At 38.7% G+C, this 17,870-nt stretch overlaps 1 protein-coding gene across 2 annotated transcripts; it reads left to right on the forward strand.

The window, feature by feature from the left end:
• The first annotated feature begins 2,243 nt into the window (after window positions 1–2,243).
• On the forward strand, window positions 2,244–7,096 carry LOC147620136 (F-box/kelch-repeat protein At1g67480-like). Of its 2 annotated transcripts, XM_086772326.1 has the most exons (4): window positions 2,318–2,774; window positions 2,871–3,684; window positions 4,060–4,934; window positions 6,300–7,096. In XM_086772326.1, exons 3-4 carry the CDS (start codon window positions 4,435–4,437, stop codon window positions 6,925–6,927), a joined length of 1,128 nt encoding a protein of 375 aa, XP_086628452.1. In that variant the 5' UTR covers window positions 2,318–2,774; window positions 2,871–3,684; window positions 4,060–4,434; the 3' UTR covers window positions 6,928–7,096. The 2 variants fall into 2 exon arrangements, with proteins under 2 accessions (XP_086628453.1, XP_086628452.1); XM_086772327.1 differs by lacking the exon at window positions 2,871–3,684 and having other exon boundaries at window positions 2,244–2,774.
• The last annotated feature ends 10,774 nt before the right edge of the window (window positions 7,097–17,870 follow it).

A 17,870-nucleotide genomic window follows, 5' to 3' on the forward strand; every position in this document is an offset into this window, starting at 1 on the left:
CATGTGGCCATGTGAAGTGCTATACCCATAGACCCCGACGAATTGCTATGAAGGTGCTGCTTGGGGGTGATCACAATGGGATTATATGGCCCATTCACCTACCTTTCTTGCCTCCATAACTTACATCATTCCAAGTTTTCGTTGCTCTACGTGCAAAGGGCTCTAGCACTTAGATATATCTTCATGGAGTGAAGCATCACCCTTTTCTTTGGGAAGGTGAGCATGTTTCCATGTCCTTGAATATGAGAAGCAAAGGCCTCTCCTTAGTGAGGTCTTTACCTGCCCATCAAACATCCATGAATGGGGATTTGATAATCCCATTTATTGGTAAAGGTCTTGCCATCTTCTTTTGGAGAGTTTCCGAAAAGACTAGCGGAAAGACTAGTGAGACTCGTACATGAAATGCATAGGAGTGTTGCCTCTTGTCCTCTTCCAAAGTGGCTATCATGATTGTGGTTTGAGCGGGTCTTTGCTTCTTAGATACCTCCACCCATTTTGAGGTTTGGTCAAGGTCATTTTTTCCCTTCTTAAATCATTTTTGCCCACTTGGAGGTGGTGTTGATCTCTTTCTTCATCCTAACATGCTCCACTTGGATGCTAGATTTGGTAGCTTTAACCTTTAAGCGAAGCTCTTTCATCATTTCCTTCTTTATTAATTGAAGCTCTTGGTGAAGCTTATTATTCTCCTCCTTGAGTTACTCCAACTCTTTTGCCCATGCAGAATTGTAAGCTTCCTCCTCTTTTGGTATGGCTATGGGGTCTTTTGATGCATGAAGGGAGTTCTTAAGCTTGGTGATATCCTCATTATAGTGTGCCTTTGTGCTCCTTATTTTCTTGTCATGTGCTTCTTGTACATTATGATGTTCATTCTTTTGGTGAAATAAGAAGGCATCTCAAGCAAATCCTGCTATCCCTACAGGTTTCTTGGTGCCCAAATATTTACCTTTTTTTGTGATGCTGATTGTGATGACTTCCTTCAACTTTGCTGATTGTGATGACTTCCTTCAACTTTGCCAAGTTACCATTTCACTTTGGTGGAGTGTGTCACCCAGCTAGTTGACAATCGGTGGTGGAGTGGGCATTGTCTAGGTGATGGTGACGATAATGACTTGACAACGATGATGATGTGATGGTGATGGTGGTGATGGTGATGACTTGACAACGATGATGATGATGACAAGAAAGTTGAAGGAGGGGGTTGTAGAGACCAAGATGATGGCAACCCAAAATGTGAAGAGATGGGCAACACCACGACGCTCTAGGCGGGGTAGCGGGTAGAGCAATTGGGGGGGAAGCGATATTGTGAAGGTAAGGGAAAGGGAAAGGAAAAGAGCACAAAATTAGAAATTCTATGTTTTTTCTCTGATTTTCTTAATGAGAGGGAGAATAGGCCAAAATTAAAGGAAATTAAAGTAGGGCCAAATCAGAAGAGGGGAAAGTCAATTGGGGCTAAATGAAAAGATGGGAAAGATCGATTAGAGCAGGGGGAGGGCTGTAGATTATAGCTAGCAGGCAACTAACTCCTATGCACAAAAGTTCAGGCACCAATAGAGAGGCAATAAAGGAGTGTACTTGGCACATGTGTGAGAATTGGGTGTAGGTGTGTATATAAGTGTAAATGAATAATAAATATATAAAATTAAAACAACTTAATTAAATGCCACATCCAATCGATATGCCACACCCCAACGGGTCCATCTAGTACACTAATATGATCAGTTAACTGGGGGTATGTGTATATAAGAAAGAGTGCCACATCCAATCGATATGCCACACCCCAACGGGTCCATCTAGTACACTAATATGATCAGTTAACTGGGGGTATGTGTATATAAGAAAGAGTGCGTTTTTGACATTATTCATGATGTAGACAAGTGTTGTGTGTTTTGAGGGTTACTTTGTATTAGAGGGCTTGGTCCTATTTATCGCTTGCATATAGGAGCCACTCATTTTGATATGAGTTCTTTGTAGCACTTGAAGATGTAGCTACTCTGTACTAGAGGGCTAGGTCTTGTTTACTACATATAGGAGCTAACACGAGTTCTTTGTAACACCTACAAGCATAGCTTTATCTAGGTATGTTTGTTAAGGTTATGATGGATTTTCATTACTTAAAAAAATGACATTTTATTATTTATGAAAATCCATCATAAATAATAAAAGACAGCCACTTTTAGGTCCATGAAAGAAAAAGACAGCCACTTTGCATCCTCAATGTAGTGGAGATGCATCACTATCCCACCATGTTGGGCGCCATATATTGCTCGTGGATGGCTCTAAGAAGCATAGCTCCATTTTTCTAATTGACAGTTAGATCGATCGATTGATTCTCTCTAATTTCACTAATTCGTTTTTCTAGATATTGATCTTTTTCATTGCGACAAAGCGAGGGAGTTCTTTGCATGTTTCTTTAGATATCATTTCTTATTCAATCATAGTTTTACTATGGTTCTATGTGTCTGTATGTGTTTCTATGTATGTGTGTGTGCATGTGTATGTATGTGTATGTGTCATAGGGGCAACCTCGAAACTTAACAGTTGATACTAGTAAGCAGGCTGAGTACTTTTCATCTTGCGTTCCTTCGGATGCAGAGCTGGAACATCTGTAGGAACAATGGCAGGCATGGAAGCGGCACGGCAGTATTTTGACACGACTTCTGCAATACAGATAATGCCTTATGATTAGCTGTAGCTGAGCGAGATTTCACTCCAGTTCACGGATTGTCAACGTGAGCCCCTGATTGATTCTGCACAACAAGGCAACTTTCTTGCAGGTAATGCTCTGCCATGGCTATGGTTCGGGTTTGTCACCATGCCATGATCTAGGGTTTCGTTTTAACCCTTCATTATGCCATGTTTTGGTTTTGCAGCAAAGCAAATCTTCTCATTCTAACTTTTAGGGTAACAGAGGACTGCTTGTTTTTCTCTTCGGTTGACGTTGCAGTCTGTATTGGTTTGCACTCTTCTTCTTCCATTTAGGGTTTGTATTTTAAAGCAGAGATGCCTCTTTTCTTTCATTTCACCAGGGGAAAGGAGTGCATAATGTGCATTCCTCTAGGCGTTTGATCTGTTCTGGCGTCTGCCATGATTAGGGTTTGCACAGATTGCAGAGTGCAGACTGCGACAGTGAAAAAGAATCAAAGGGTAACGATGGAGTAATGTGGCTTGGCTCTGAGCCTCTGAGGTCATTCATGATTCAAGTTCAGCAAGGCCCACCATTCATCATCGTCCTCGTCATTAAGTCGTCAACATTATGTGGTCCCGCACGTCTGCTTTGTCTTCCGCCTGCAAGTTGCTTTCCAATCACTCCACACACAGATCACAAAAACCCTAACCCTAGCTTTTACTTTTCTGGATCGTTTTCCACTCAAATTTTTTCTCTTGCATTTCTCTGATCTCTCTCCATAAGCACTTTACACACAGAACACCGCAGCCTAACCCTAGCCCTAATCATTACCCCAATCCTAACCCTAAGCCTGGCGCTTACAAAAATCTCACAAGCCTGTCACTTTTGTAGCTCCCACCGACCAGATCCCTTCTTGTCCGACCAAAACTGTGCATATGGATCCTAATCATCTGTCCGTCAGGCCTCTGCCTCTCTTCTCTCCTTCTTTTCTGTCATAGGCTTCTGTAAACTTCCTCCTGTTCACTTCTCAGCTGGGAGGAGCAAGCTATTTGCAGTTGGTACTGTCTCTTCTCTTTTGAAAACCTTGCTTGCATAATATTCGTACTGAAAATTTGAAAAGCTATATCTGCAAAACCACATCAACAGTCAAAAGTTATGCTCAAGAGTATGACTTGAACCATATAGTGTGATCCTTTGTAGAACAGGATAATCTAATCTAGAAAATAGGGAGAATTTTCACGTGTTTGCAAATAAAGGGGTATATGGATTCAGAATCTTGTACATGTAAGCTCTGTACGCGTGTGTGTGTGTGTGTGAGAGAGAGAGAGAGAGAGAGAGAGAGAGAGAGAGAGAGAGCTTGCTTGCTTGCACTTGTGTTGTCGGGCTTGAGAACTTGATGGCATGGGCATGCTAACCTGAATCTGGTGGTGCAGGATCTCAGGAAATGTTTCTGCTCACAGTGATTTCTTTGGAAAGTCTAGCTTACAATTCTTTGCTGAAGGTAGTTTCATTGGAGAAGTGTGAGGAGGAAATGTCCCCATTTTTTTGCTGCACTCTCACGGGAATACCTGCAAAGCAACACTTCCATTTTAGTCCTGATTATCGTGAACAATCTTCATCGAATACTTTCAAAATGGAGTGCGAAATCCATTTTCATTATTTCAAGCACGTGCCTTCTTTGTAAGGGTACTTTGTGCCACCTCTGTCATCCAACCACCAAGATAGTCTGTGGGTAAAGGTTCACCATTATGGATTTTTGACAGTTTTCAGTTCCCCAACAAAACACCCCCCTCCATCCCCCCCCCTCCATGGCCTCTGGACATCAATACACACAGCATCAAATCATTTCTCAAAGAGAACCCAGTCTCAAGCATGCAATGGGCTGCAATAAGCCCTTGTTGGAAGGCCAGGAAGGCTTGCTTATACCTGGGCTCCCGGATGATGTAACAAAGTTGTGCCTTGCACTTGTTCCTCGACTTGAATTCCCTGCAATGAGCTGCGTGTCAAAGGCATGGAAAGCTCTTCTCCAGAGCAATGAATTTTACATCATTCGAAAGGGGGCTGGTACTTTAGAAGAATGGTTATATGCATTGGTTACAGACCCAGGATCTCAGGCCAACCGATGGCAGGTGCTGAGTCCAGATTGCAATCAGTGGAAGAGTCTTCCACTCATGCCAGGACCGGCAAAATCACGCTTTGGTTTTGTTGTCATTGACGGGAAACTCTTGGTGATGGGTGGCTCATGTGAAGAAACTGGTGTATCCAAAGCTGTTGCAGAAGTGCTGAAGTATGACTCGGCACTGAACAGGTCAGCCTTTTTACCCAACTTTTTCTTTTGGGTGTAATTTGAATCAAAAGATCCTCAATGTGTCCTAGTACCTGCTGTGGTGGGATCTCCCATAAACGAAAGGTTCGTTGTTCTATTGGGTTTTGTGCCTATGCATGTTATGTGATCTGGTGGGATCTCCCATAAACGAAAGGTTCGTTGTTCTATTGGGTTTTGTGCCTATGCATGTTATGTGATCTGTTGGTTGGCTGGGTGCCTGGAGCTCCATAGATTCACCATTCAAAGGTAGAGATTATTTCCAGTTCTCACTTGCATTGTGCACGTTGCTATCCACGAGAAATCCACCTTCTCACAAGGAAATGTTAAAAAAAGCAAGGTATTTGGTAAATGTACACACCTGTGTACCTTTCTGCTTCTTAACACAAGAATGCAGCAAGTTCTATTACCTGTCATTTGAGTGTTTTTTATTGTGTGCTCCTTCCTGCATGGCACAGTCATTGCAGTCTCATTATTTGGCCAGAGTGCTTGTTCTGGCATGCATGCATGCCTGCAGAGTCAAAGCATGGATGCATCTTTTGATGGGCTGTTAATCTTATTTGGAATGGCTATCACTTATCATTGGATAATTTTGAATGGATCCTGTCTAATAACCACAAGCTTAGTGAGCAGCACAGAACACCTCCTCTCTCTGTGTCTGTCTAGACATAAAATGTGATCACAATACCGCAGCATATTCACGCTGGCTGCACAATAAAGCCTTCCCACCATAAACAGCAATACAGTATGGTTGTTGCAGAAATTAAGATGATGTACAAGATTCTGATGGAGAACTCTCTCTGTTTGCTCCCCTGTTGTTTGCCAAGCAATGCCTGGTGTGAACATACCAATGGCTTCCTTCATTGTAACATAGTCCTCTTGGTTTCAGATCTGTGACGGAATCTCAAAACTAGATAATGTGGTGCCAAGAGAGAGGGGGATGGAGTGTTGTAGCAATGACAAAAGTTGGTAGAAATATCTAGCAATTTATAGTCTGGCACAGTTGATTGTTTCCCTGATTGGGTGCCGTTAATTAGGAAATATGCTAGACTAGTTAGCTTAATATCTGGCAATTTTCAGTCTGGTACAGTTGATTGTTTCCCTGATTGTGTGCCGTTAGTTTGGAGGTATGCTCCCTGATTGGGTGCCGTTAATTTGGAGGTATGCTAATATAGTTAGCCTGTAGTATTCATGATGCAATTGATAGGTTTGATTTTCTTTGATGATGCCATGAATATTCTTAGTTTATGTTGTGGACCTTTCTATATACATGCCTATCATGTATGCTGTCTCCTTTGATGTTAAGTTGAGAGCACATTAGTGGAGACATGGTTTGTTGCCTTCTCACAGGTGGAGCAAAGTTGCAAGTATGCATGCTGCAAGGTATGAGTTTGCCTGTGCAGTCTTGGGTGGATGTGTCTATGTCATTGGAGGTCATGGGGAAGATGGAAAGAACCTTTCTAGTGTGGAGGTTTATGATCTGCAAAAAGATGAATGGAGTCATGTACCAAGCTTGAAGCGAACGAGGTGGGGATGCTTTGCATGTGGTATTGAAGGAAAAATTTATGTGATGGGTGGGCGGTCAAGTTTCACTATAGGTAATTCGAGATGCATAGCTGTGTATGACCCATCAACCAACCAGTGGGACGAGGTGAAGAATGGTTGCGTGATGGTTTTAGCTCATGCAGTCCTGGACAAGAAAGTGTACTGCATAGAGTGGAAGAATGAGAGGAAGCTAGCAATCTATAATCCGGCAGAAAACAGGTGGAAGAATGTGCCTATCCCACTCACGGGAAGTCTAAATGTGGGGTTTTGCTTGGGAAGTTTCAATGGCAAAATAGTTCTTTTTCCTAGAAGGCCAGATGCTGTTTGTAAAACTCTTGTGTATGATCCGAGTCGAACTGGAGGGGCTGAATGGCAGACTTCCGCTGTCAGACCTCTTGGCTCTTGCATGTTCTGTGCAGCGATAGCAGCATGAGTTCCAATATATGAGCTAGTTATAAAGCAGGTTAGGTAGCTAAGCTAGAACTCTTTAAAAGCCAAATTTAAGTATGTGTGTACAAGGTAATCTCTTTAAGTAGAGAGCTACAGTGCCTTGAGATTGACAATATTTTGAAACATTCAATTGAATGCTCTTCTTTTGTTATGTGGTAATATTATTGTTAGGTTTCTGTATTAGTGTGTTTTTTGTGATTTTGCAAACGTTAGTCTAGTGAGTAGGTAGCTTTCTTTATATCGCACACTGAAACCGCATCCTAGTCATGAGAAAGATCTGTGTCATTTTTTAAATTGTCAACTTTGAGGAGGATAAAACATGTTAGGAGGGGATGGTTTGTAACAAAGCATTTTTAGGATGCACATGCACATGGGATGGGGCTAGGCACATGGGCTTTGGGTCATTTACATGTGAGCTTAGGGTCCTTGGGACTATAAAAGGCATGTGCTCTAAGATTATTGTGCTTTGATACGTCTTTTTGATCCTTTTGATATCTTTGGATTACATTGCATTTTACTTTCCATTGTTCTTAGTGTTAATCTTCCAAGCTTTTTTAATCCAAGTTAATTAGTCTAATCCACGGCTAAATTAGATGTTACTTTCTTTTATTGTAATAATCTTGATGCTCTAGTTGATTGGTATGGCAATGCTTTGTTTGTTGAGGTAATATACATGGATCTAGTCAAAGGGACTAGTATAGTAACACCTTGCATAATTTCACTTTAGTCAACTATGTGCATGATCGAGTTTACTCTTGCAATATTATTACTTTTTTCATACACATGATGTGTCTCCCATCCTAGCTTAGGAATCTTACTCTATATATGGTCAAAGTTCTAATCCTGTAATGGAAGTCGTGGCTATATAAGGCTTGTAAATGAAAGAAAACTAGTAATGGGCATCCCATGGGTGCGGGCAGCTGGGTAAATCCCATTGTATACAAGTGACTTACGGAGGTTTATATAAGATTCTAAGCAATACAATCTACTTTGGAGCTCAAGCTTGGGAGCTTCATTACTTGCATTGTCTTATGCTTTCGTTTTCTTGCACCATGTCTATATCTATGAATCTTGCTTGCTTGCATGCATGGCGAGTGTGTGTTTGTGAATGGTTGTTGAGATCTTGAAGTTTGCATAGTTCAAAGCTAGTCACGAAGATGGAGATATTGAGAGAGAGAGAGAGAGAGAGAGAGAGAGAGAGTTTCCTAGCTTCTCTCTTGATGGTTGAATTGCAAGGAGGAGTCCAAGCAATAGGACTGATAGGGCTTAAGGGTTTAGTAGCTTCCTAGCTTTCCTCTCTTGAATTCATACATAGCAAATTGACATCAAGAGGGTGGTGGTTGAAGGTATGATGTGGGAAAACTATTGGAGGGGACTTGGTGCCTTGGGGGTATGTTAGCCCGCCTTGAAGAATATGCATCTATATGGGGAGGAGGTGCAAGGAGGGGCAAAGCACGGACCCATGGTAGGCACACCTAGGAATGCACTCACGCACTTGGTGTGCCTACCATGGGTCCGTGCTTTGTTCCTCCTTGCACCTCCTCCCCATATAGATGCATATTCTTCGAGACGGGCTAACATACCCCCAAGGCACCAAGTCCCCTCGGATAGTTTTCCCACGTCACAGAAGCAAGCATGGACATATGTCTAGCTCTTTGTATTAACTTTCGGTCAAGAGTTTTTTTTGGTGGATAGCTCATCTATTGTGATATGAGTAACGTTTGGTACGTGATCTCAAGTGTGTAAAATGTAGTCAAACTTCGTATGCTTGTGAGTTGTATTAGTAGCATGTTTTAGTATGATACCATGGCATTTGGACAAAAATAAGTGAAGAAATTGGTTAGTTGCAAATATGGCTTACATATTCTGGCCATATTTATCTATTGGTAGTGGTCTCTACCAGGGTAGTCCTTGTCTCAGAGTGTCCACCTTATATGAGAATTTTCATGAGGTTAGATAATGCATGTGGCATCTCGTGTGCAAGACCTTGTATTGATCTATCAAATGTAGGATTTCTTTTTTCACCAAGGTGTAAACAACTTTTTACCATCTTGGCCAAGCATACAAATCTAAAGAGCTTGTCAAACATGCATGAAACACATGCTTTTGTTAGAAATCAAGTTTAGGGTAACATTTAGGCATATGTCTACAGAGCATCATGGACATCTAGTGATGAGAGGATCTTCTTTTCACCAATCATGGACATTTGTTGAGCTAGATTTACCAAAAGCATGCACATAATGCTTGGGACATGATTATTTTAACCTCTAGAATACCATGCAATGTTGGAACTCAATCTGATTTGGTGAACATGTCGCTAGGGGTGTTATGGACATGTGTGCATTATCATGTTGCATTGTGATATCTAAAGGGGGCTAAAAGTACCGGTCATTTGTGAAAGCAGTGTCACAGGTATTCTCTTCCAAGTGCATGTATACATAACATATGCATCCAAATTGACTTGAGGCTTGGTGTGCATGAAGAATGGGCCAAAGCTAACTTGTATACCTTGGCATACTAGAAACAAACCATGGGAAGGGCCTTGTAGAGAAGCAAGCATGGAGATCTGTTAATTCCTTGATGCCTTTCTCCGTCATGTTAGAAACAAACCAAAACTAACTTGTATATCTTAGCATGCTAGAAATAAACCATGGGAAGGGCCGTAGAGAAGCAAGCGTGGACATTTGTTGATTCCTTGATACTCGTCTTTGCCACATGCTTAAAAGCAGTGCTAAAAATTCATGTCTGAGTTAGTTTGTCAACTTAAACTCTTCAAATATGCTTCAAATTTCATATGCTAGCAGGTTTCCTCATGTTTGAGTTAGTTTGTCAACCTAAACTCTTCAAATATGCTTCAAATTTCATATGCTAGTAGGTTTTCTCATATGTGAGGTCTATGCAAAGACTCATGCTTCTTTAATTACTAAAAGACTACTTTTGGGCTGGGTGTAAAAGACTACTTTTAGGCTGGGTGTAAAAAACTTTTGGTTCTGAACAACCATATGCAAAAAATTTGTTCATGGCATACTTTAAAATGTTTGAAAAGTACCCAAACCCTATCAAAATTTGTCAAGGTTTGATATACCTGAGGTTTGGACATTAGACAAGATGTGTATGTCAAGGCCATGGAATTTTTTGCAATCCTAAAGACCCTTATTTCTCTAGGCATGGATATCAATCTAGCCTAGTGTAAAACGTTTTGCATTTTCACAATATCCTTGCACCCCAAAAAATTCCCTTATGCTCACTTGCTTTCATAAGATTTGAGCAAAATTTAATACAAGGTGAGTTCATGATTTCCTTTTTACCCGTGCATATCCATGCCTCTAGGGTCATTTAGCTACTAAAAATAATAGGTGTGAATAACTTTTTGGTTGAGTGGTCATGATGATTATATCTTTACTGAGGGGGTACTTTAGCATGAAAAATTGTGCCTACTTTCGTCGGTTTAACATGAGGTTTGATATGTACAAAGTTTAGACATTTGTAAGTTTATGTTTATAGCCATATAGGCATTTTAGGTCCAAAAGGGTGCATTTTTACTAGGCATGGACAATAGATTTACCATGAGGACATGCTTTGCCAAAATCAATCCGTTTTCACATGTTTATTTGCTAGTGATCATTTGAAATACTTAGGGTTCTCAGAAATGCACAAGATTTGATAATTTGCTTAGTCTACATGCTCCCAAAGGCTTGTATTCATCTAGCGATCAAATTTGTCATGAGAATGTATCCAATAATCTATTTTTAGATAATTATTCTCCTCATTAAACATAAAAACAAGTTTTTTCTATTTTTAGTAGCTTACATTTGTCTAAATTACTCATGCTCTTGTACCAAGATTCTATGTATTAAATCCTATTTGCAAGGGTTTTCTGGATTAGGCTATTTTAAGTGCATTAAACTGTCAGGTGGGAACAACTTTTTACTTGTTGACAGTAGCTAAAAATAGTAGCTATGTTTCTCTAAATCTTACAAGAACTGATATGTGCCATCCATGCATATGGGGTCATCACTTTGAAAACTCATGTGAATCAGACATGTGCATGGCTTAGAACCACATGCTCACTAATTTAGACTCATATTGCAAAATTTGAATGTTAGTTAATGTGTTGGCCTATTAGTGCATCACATAATCCATGATCTTTGATGAAGTTGATATTCGACACAGGGCTAGTCCATGTTCGAGTAAATATACATTTTTAGCCATGTTTGAATCTAACATTAATAGGGACAAGGTATGAACAACTTTTTACTAGGTCATGCATTTAGTGGAAACTTGACTCTGCCTGGCTACATATTGGAACAACTTGAAATATCACATACTAAGCTAGTCTTCACAAATTTCGAAAAAATATGGCCAGAATAGCAGTATCTTGTTGATGCCATAACTTTTGATCCACATATCCAATTGGGGTGTTCTTATAGTTAAAATAGGGATTGGTGTAATGCTAACCCCCTAACCATGGACATGACTAAGGCTCCTCTCACTAGATTTGGCCAACCGCTCTCGATGTAGATTTGGACAATTGCCCAAATCTATATTTAGTTCATAGTTCACTCCTATTAGGGACTTGCCTACCTAATACTCTTCTCACCACATTTGTCTAACCGATTACATGTAGATTTGGCCAACCATTAAATATAGATTTTGATAATTGTCTTAATCTAGCTACAATCCATACCTCAACCCTATTGGGGACTTCCATAATTCTTCTCTCACTAGACCTCAACCCTATTGGAGACCTTGCCTAAGCCAACCCTTCATACAGATTTTTCTAATGCTCTTCTTGTTGGATTTAGCCAATCATTCATTGATATATATTTCGGCAAATCTATATACATATACACATAGCTCCTATTGGGATTTGTCTAATGCTCCTCTTGCTAGAGCCATTCGGTAGAGATTTGGATAGTTGTCCAAATCTATATATAATGCATAGCTCACTCATATTAGTAACTAATGCTTTTCTCACAAGATGTGGCTAACCATTCAATATATAGATTTGTTGTCCAAATCTATCTATAGTTCATAGCTCACTCCTAATGGGGATTGGACTAATGCTAATCTTAACCATGGACATGACTAATTCTCCTCTTCACTAGATTTGGCCAACTGCTCAATGTAGATTTGGACAATTGTCCAAATCTATATATAATGCATAGCTCACTCATATAAGTAACTAATGCTCTTCTCACAAGATCTGGCTAACCATTCAATATATAGATCCAAATCTATCTATAGTTCATAGCTCACTCCTAATGGGGATTGGACTAATGCTAATCTTAACCATGGACATGACTAATTCTCCTCTTCACTAGATTTGGCCAACTGCTCAATGTAGATTTGGACAATTACCCAAATCTATATTTAATTCATAGTTCACTCATATTAGGGACTTGTCTACCTAATTCTCTTCTCACCACATTTGGCTAACCATTAAATGTAGATTTGGCCAACCATTAAATATAGATTTTGATAATTGTCTTAATCTACCTACAATCCATACCTCAATCCTATTAGGGACTTACCTATTGCTCCTATAATTACATTTGGTCAACCATTCAATACAGATTTGGACAATCCAAATCTATCTATAATTTATAGCTCACTCTTGACTTATGCTTATCTCACTAGATTTGGCCAACCATTTAATACAGATTTGGAGAATTTATCTATAGTTCATAGTTCACTCCTATTGGGGACTTGCCTAATGCTCCTCTGACTACACCCTTATGCTAACCATTACCATAGACTTGACTAATGCTCCTCTCAATATATTCGACCAACAACTCAATATAGATTTGGACAATTGTCTAAATCTATATGCAATTCATAGCTCACTCCTATTAGAGACTTGCCTAATTCTCTTCTTCAATACTTTTGGCCAACCATTAAATGTAGATTTAGATAATTATGCAAATCTGTCACCTCTATTGGGGACTTGTCTAATGCTATTTAGCCAACCATTCAATATAGATTTGGATAATCCAAGTCTATCTATAATTTGTAGCTCATTCCTATTGGGGACTTGCTTAATTCTCCTATCACTGTATCTTATGTCCCTATTGGGGGCTTGCCTAATATTAACACTTGTTGTGGATATGCCTAAAGATTCTCTCACTATTTCAATTCATAGGACAAATGTCCAAATCTAACTGTAATTCATAGCTCACTTCGAATGGGGACTTCCAAAATGCTCCTCTCACTAGACCTCACTCCTATTGGAGACTTGTCTAAGGCTAACCCTGTGAGATCCCTGTTCCCACCGAGCAACGGATTCGGGGTACTAGCAGCGGAAGTAGCACTTCTCGCGCGGGACAGGGGTCCCACACTCGGGGCCTCGCCCACGGATATCCGGACAAGAGACTAATCCGTCGGTTTGTCCAAAACCGAAACCGGAAAAACTTCCTTTACCCGGAAAGCACGGGCGATTCCACCAGGATAACTCTTTACTCTAACGTAGTCAAGATCATTACTGATCAAACTGATCTGACTGCACCTTTAACGGTACTTGGTCAAATCAAGGAAGAACTTGCACTTGGATCATTGGGATCAACGCTTTTTTCCCCATCAAGAGGCACAGCCGTTGATTCCTATCCATAGAACAATTTCTATCCGGGATTTACTTCATCTATCGTAATAATAGAAATTAAATCTCGATTTACGGATCCATCAGTCCAGCCTAACCCCATCCGATCCCATGGGTTAGCCAACCGCCCAACCACTGTAGTGATGGGATCCAATTTTGGAATTTGGTTAGGTTTTGTCCCGGGTACCAAGGAAAAGAGTTCCAAGGCCCCCTAGCCGGAAGTTCATGCAAACATAGAACTAGCCACACCACTTACACACCCAATATGAAATTGCCTTTTTCTTAGCATCAACTAACTTTAAAACAATCCTTTAATGAAACCATAGTACCACTGATCATAATCTTCCAATTTATCCGGTTGATTCATAATTTCCTATCATTCCTTCATCAGAGTATCTATGGCATCATTGGCAACTAGAACGCTCACCACCTGTCCACACAGGGGGCCTTTTCAATAGTTCCTAGCCCATAATACTCGGCAATATAATCACTTATAAAAATCAAGATGGACTCTCGTTGAAGATCAGCAAGATCAACCAACAGATCCATATAAAGAGCCATGGACTCATCCATTGAAGACCAGCAAGGTCAATCAACCAGATCCATGCCCGGTTTCACAAAACAACTCTTACTCCTTGTTCCAATATCTTCCACGACGCACGTGTGGGTATCTTCGGCGACCCAGAGCCCGAGCACCGTATGGTCAGCACCCTCTAGGATCCTTCGCAGGTGACCTAGCGCTTCACTCATAGGCCGCTTCCTTGGTCCCTCATCCGACCGTACCGGAAGCTCACCATTTTAATCGAACCGAGGCTGGTCAAGACCTCGGCCGACCTTGCTACGTGAGACGTCCTCCATTGACTCTCCGTCAGCAGTTGCAACTTTATCAGTTAGGTCTCCACGACCTTAATCACAAGACGGTCAAAATGCTTTCCCAGCATTCTTGACATAAAACAGCCATTTACAAACAGCATTTACAAACAGTTTATAAATACAATTTCTATGTTAACTCTCATTTTTCCACATTATCCCTCATACAATCCACATTACTTATTCCACATTTCATTTATATGTGTACTCATCCAATCACATCATTTTCCATCTCTTCACTTCAGATTCCTTCACGTCACATATCATATATTCACATCCATATCCACATCCATACATCCACATCCACATCCACATTCACATCCATACATCCACATCTACATGCTTATCTCCATTTTCACATCCTCATTTATACATCCACATCCCATATCCACATTCATACATACACATCCATATCCACATCCATATCCGCATTCATACATGCACATCCATATCCACATCCACATGCATACATTCATTATCACGTCCTCATTCATACATCCACATCCACATACATACATACATCCACATCCACATTCCCATTCACATCTATACATCCATATCTACATGCACATTCACATCCATACATCCACATCTATATCCTCATTCACATCCATACATCCACATTCATGTATCCACATCTACATGCATACATCCATACATACACATCCACATTTACATCCATGCATCCACATCCACATCCTCATTCACATCCATACATCCACATTCATACATCCACATCCACATCCACATTCACATCCATACATCCACATCTACATGCTTATCTCCATTTTCACATCCTCATTTATACATCCACATCCCATATCCACATTCATACATACACATCCATATCCACATCCATACATCCACATCCACATCCACATTCATATTCACATCCATATATCCACATCTACATGCATACATCCATTATCACGTCCTCATTCATACATCCACATCCACATACATACATACATCCACATCCACATTCCCATTCACATCTATACATCCACATCTACATCCACATACATACATACATCCACATCCACATTCCCATTCACATCTATACATCCACATCTACATCCACATTCATATACATCCACATCCACATTCCCATTCACATCTATACATTCACATCTACATCCACATACATACATACATCCACATCCACATTCCCATTCACATCTATACATCCACATCTACATCCACATTCACATCTATGCATATACATCTTCATGCATACATCCATTTTCACATTCATACATCCATACTCCTATCTCCACATCCACACATCCACATTCACATCTATGCATATACATCTTCATGCATACATCCATTTTCACATTCATACATCCACTTTCACATTCATACATCCATACTCCTATCTCCACATCCACACATCCATATACATACATCCATTTCCACATTCCCATTCATGTAACCCCATATGTCTTCACATCTAATCTTTTACATCACATCATTTCTCGCCCTATCACAACCCATATACATCCTATTCTATCACATACACTTCTTACCTCATCCCATACACATCTTATCACATCCTATCACTTTCCATACGCATCTTATCAATTCTTATCACATCTCATACACCTCTTATCACATCTTATCACATTTCATATCTTAAAAAAAAAAAAAGAGAATTCTTATATTTAATATAAGATTTCTCTACACATTTATTTATACATAAATTCCATTTAAGGAGACTAACACTTTCGAAATTAAAATCAATCTTTTATGCATCTTCTTATGCATAAATTCAGTTTGGTAGGAAATTACACTTTTAGAATAAAAGAATTTCTCTTATGTATCTAAGTTAAGCATAAAATCCATTTATGAGGAAAATCACACTTTTAGTATAAAAAGAATATCTTTTATGCATACCTATATGCATGAAATCCAATATGATAAAAGTAACACTTTTGATATAAATTTTTTTTTCTTTATGCATACTTCTATGCATGAAAATTAAAAATGATAAAAGTAACACTTTTGATATAAAAATTTTTCCTTTATGCATACTTCTATGCATGAAAACTAAAAATGATAAAAGTAACACTTTTGATATAAAATTTTTCTTTTATGCATACTTCTATGCATGAAAATTAAAAATGATAAAAGTAACACTTTTGATATAAAAAATTTTCTTTTATGCATACTTCTATGCATGAAAATTAAAAATGATAAAAGTAACACTTTTGATATAAAAATTTTCTTTTATGCATACTTCTATGCATGAAAATTAAAAATGATAAAAGTAACACTTTTGATATAAAATTTTTTCCTTTATGCATACTTCTATGCATGAAAATTAAAAATGATAAAAGTAACACTTTTGATATAAAAATTTTTCCTTTATGCATACTTCTATGCATGAAAATTAAAAATGATAAAAGTAACACTTTTGATATAAAAATTTTTCCTTTATGCATACTTCTATGCATGAAAATTAAAAATGATAAAAGTAACACTTTTGATATAAAAAATTTTCCTTTATGCATACTTCTATGCATGAAAATTAAAAATGATAAAAGTAACACTTTTGATATAAAAATGTCTTTTATGCATACTTCTATGCATGAAAATTAAAAATGATAAAAATAACACTTTTGATATAAAAATTTATCCATTATGCATACTTCTATGCATGAAATAAAAATGGTAAAAATAACACTTTTGATATAAAAACTTATCCTTTATGCATGATATTAAAATTCAATTTCTCCATGATTGTAATGAAATTTTTTCAATTAATCTAGGATGATAATTCCTAGAATATGGTAGGAAGTCCTCTTTTTATGCTTTAAATGAAATTATTTTATGCATAATTTTTATAAAAATTTTGCCATAGCTCCGCTGCTATGACTGATAAATCTCAATTTTTCTAAGGGATAAAATAATCTCTAATTGGATTATTAATCCATAATGGATTGAATCATTAATATACATAAACTAAAAGCATAGAAAAAAGCCAATAATTTGGCCTCAAGCATAGCTTAATCTTGGGTTAAGGAAAAGCTTTATGAAAAGCTTGATTTGGATTGAGAATGGGTCATGAGTATGACCATTTCTTGAGTGAGAGAGAGAATTTACATAAAAATCATTAGAATTTAAACATAAATGAAAATTAACTTCAATAGCATTATGTAACTCTTCACTACTATTCAAACTTCATTAGCATTTTAAAAAAAACCATACCAATTAAACTTCTCAAGCTTGAGAGGGGTTGAGAAGAGAGAAACATTGAGAAATTATAGAAAGATCAATATTCACTAATTACCTTACAAATTGCTTGATTCTTTGTTCACGGTAGAGGCCCCCAACCAATCAATTGGTTAAGTATGTTGATGGAGCCACTAATGGGGATTGAAGAAAGAGGGAAGCTCCAAAAACTAGTGAATTATTAAATGAATTCACAGTTCTTGGCTTAGGTGGAGTAGAGTAACGAT

Source organism: Cibotium barometz, chromosome 32, assembly GCF_041138505.1.
Source record: "Cibotium barometz isolate CiBa-2024 chromosome 32, ASM4113850v1, whole genome shotgun sequence".
Lineage (NCBI taxonomy): Eukaryota > Viridiplantae > Streptophyta > Polypodiopsida > Cyatheales > Cibotiaceae > Cibotium > Cibotium barometz.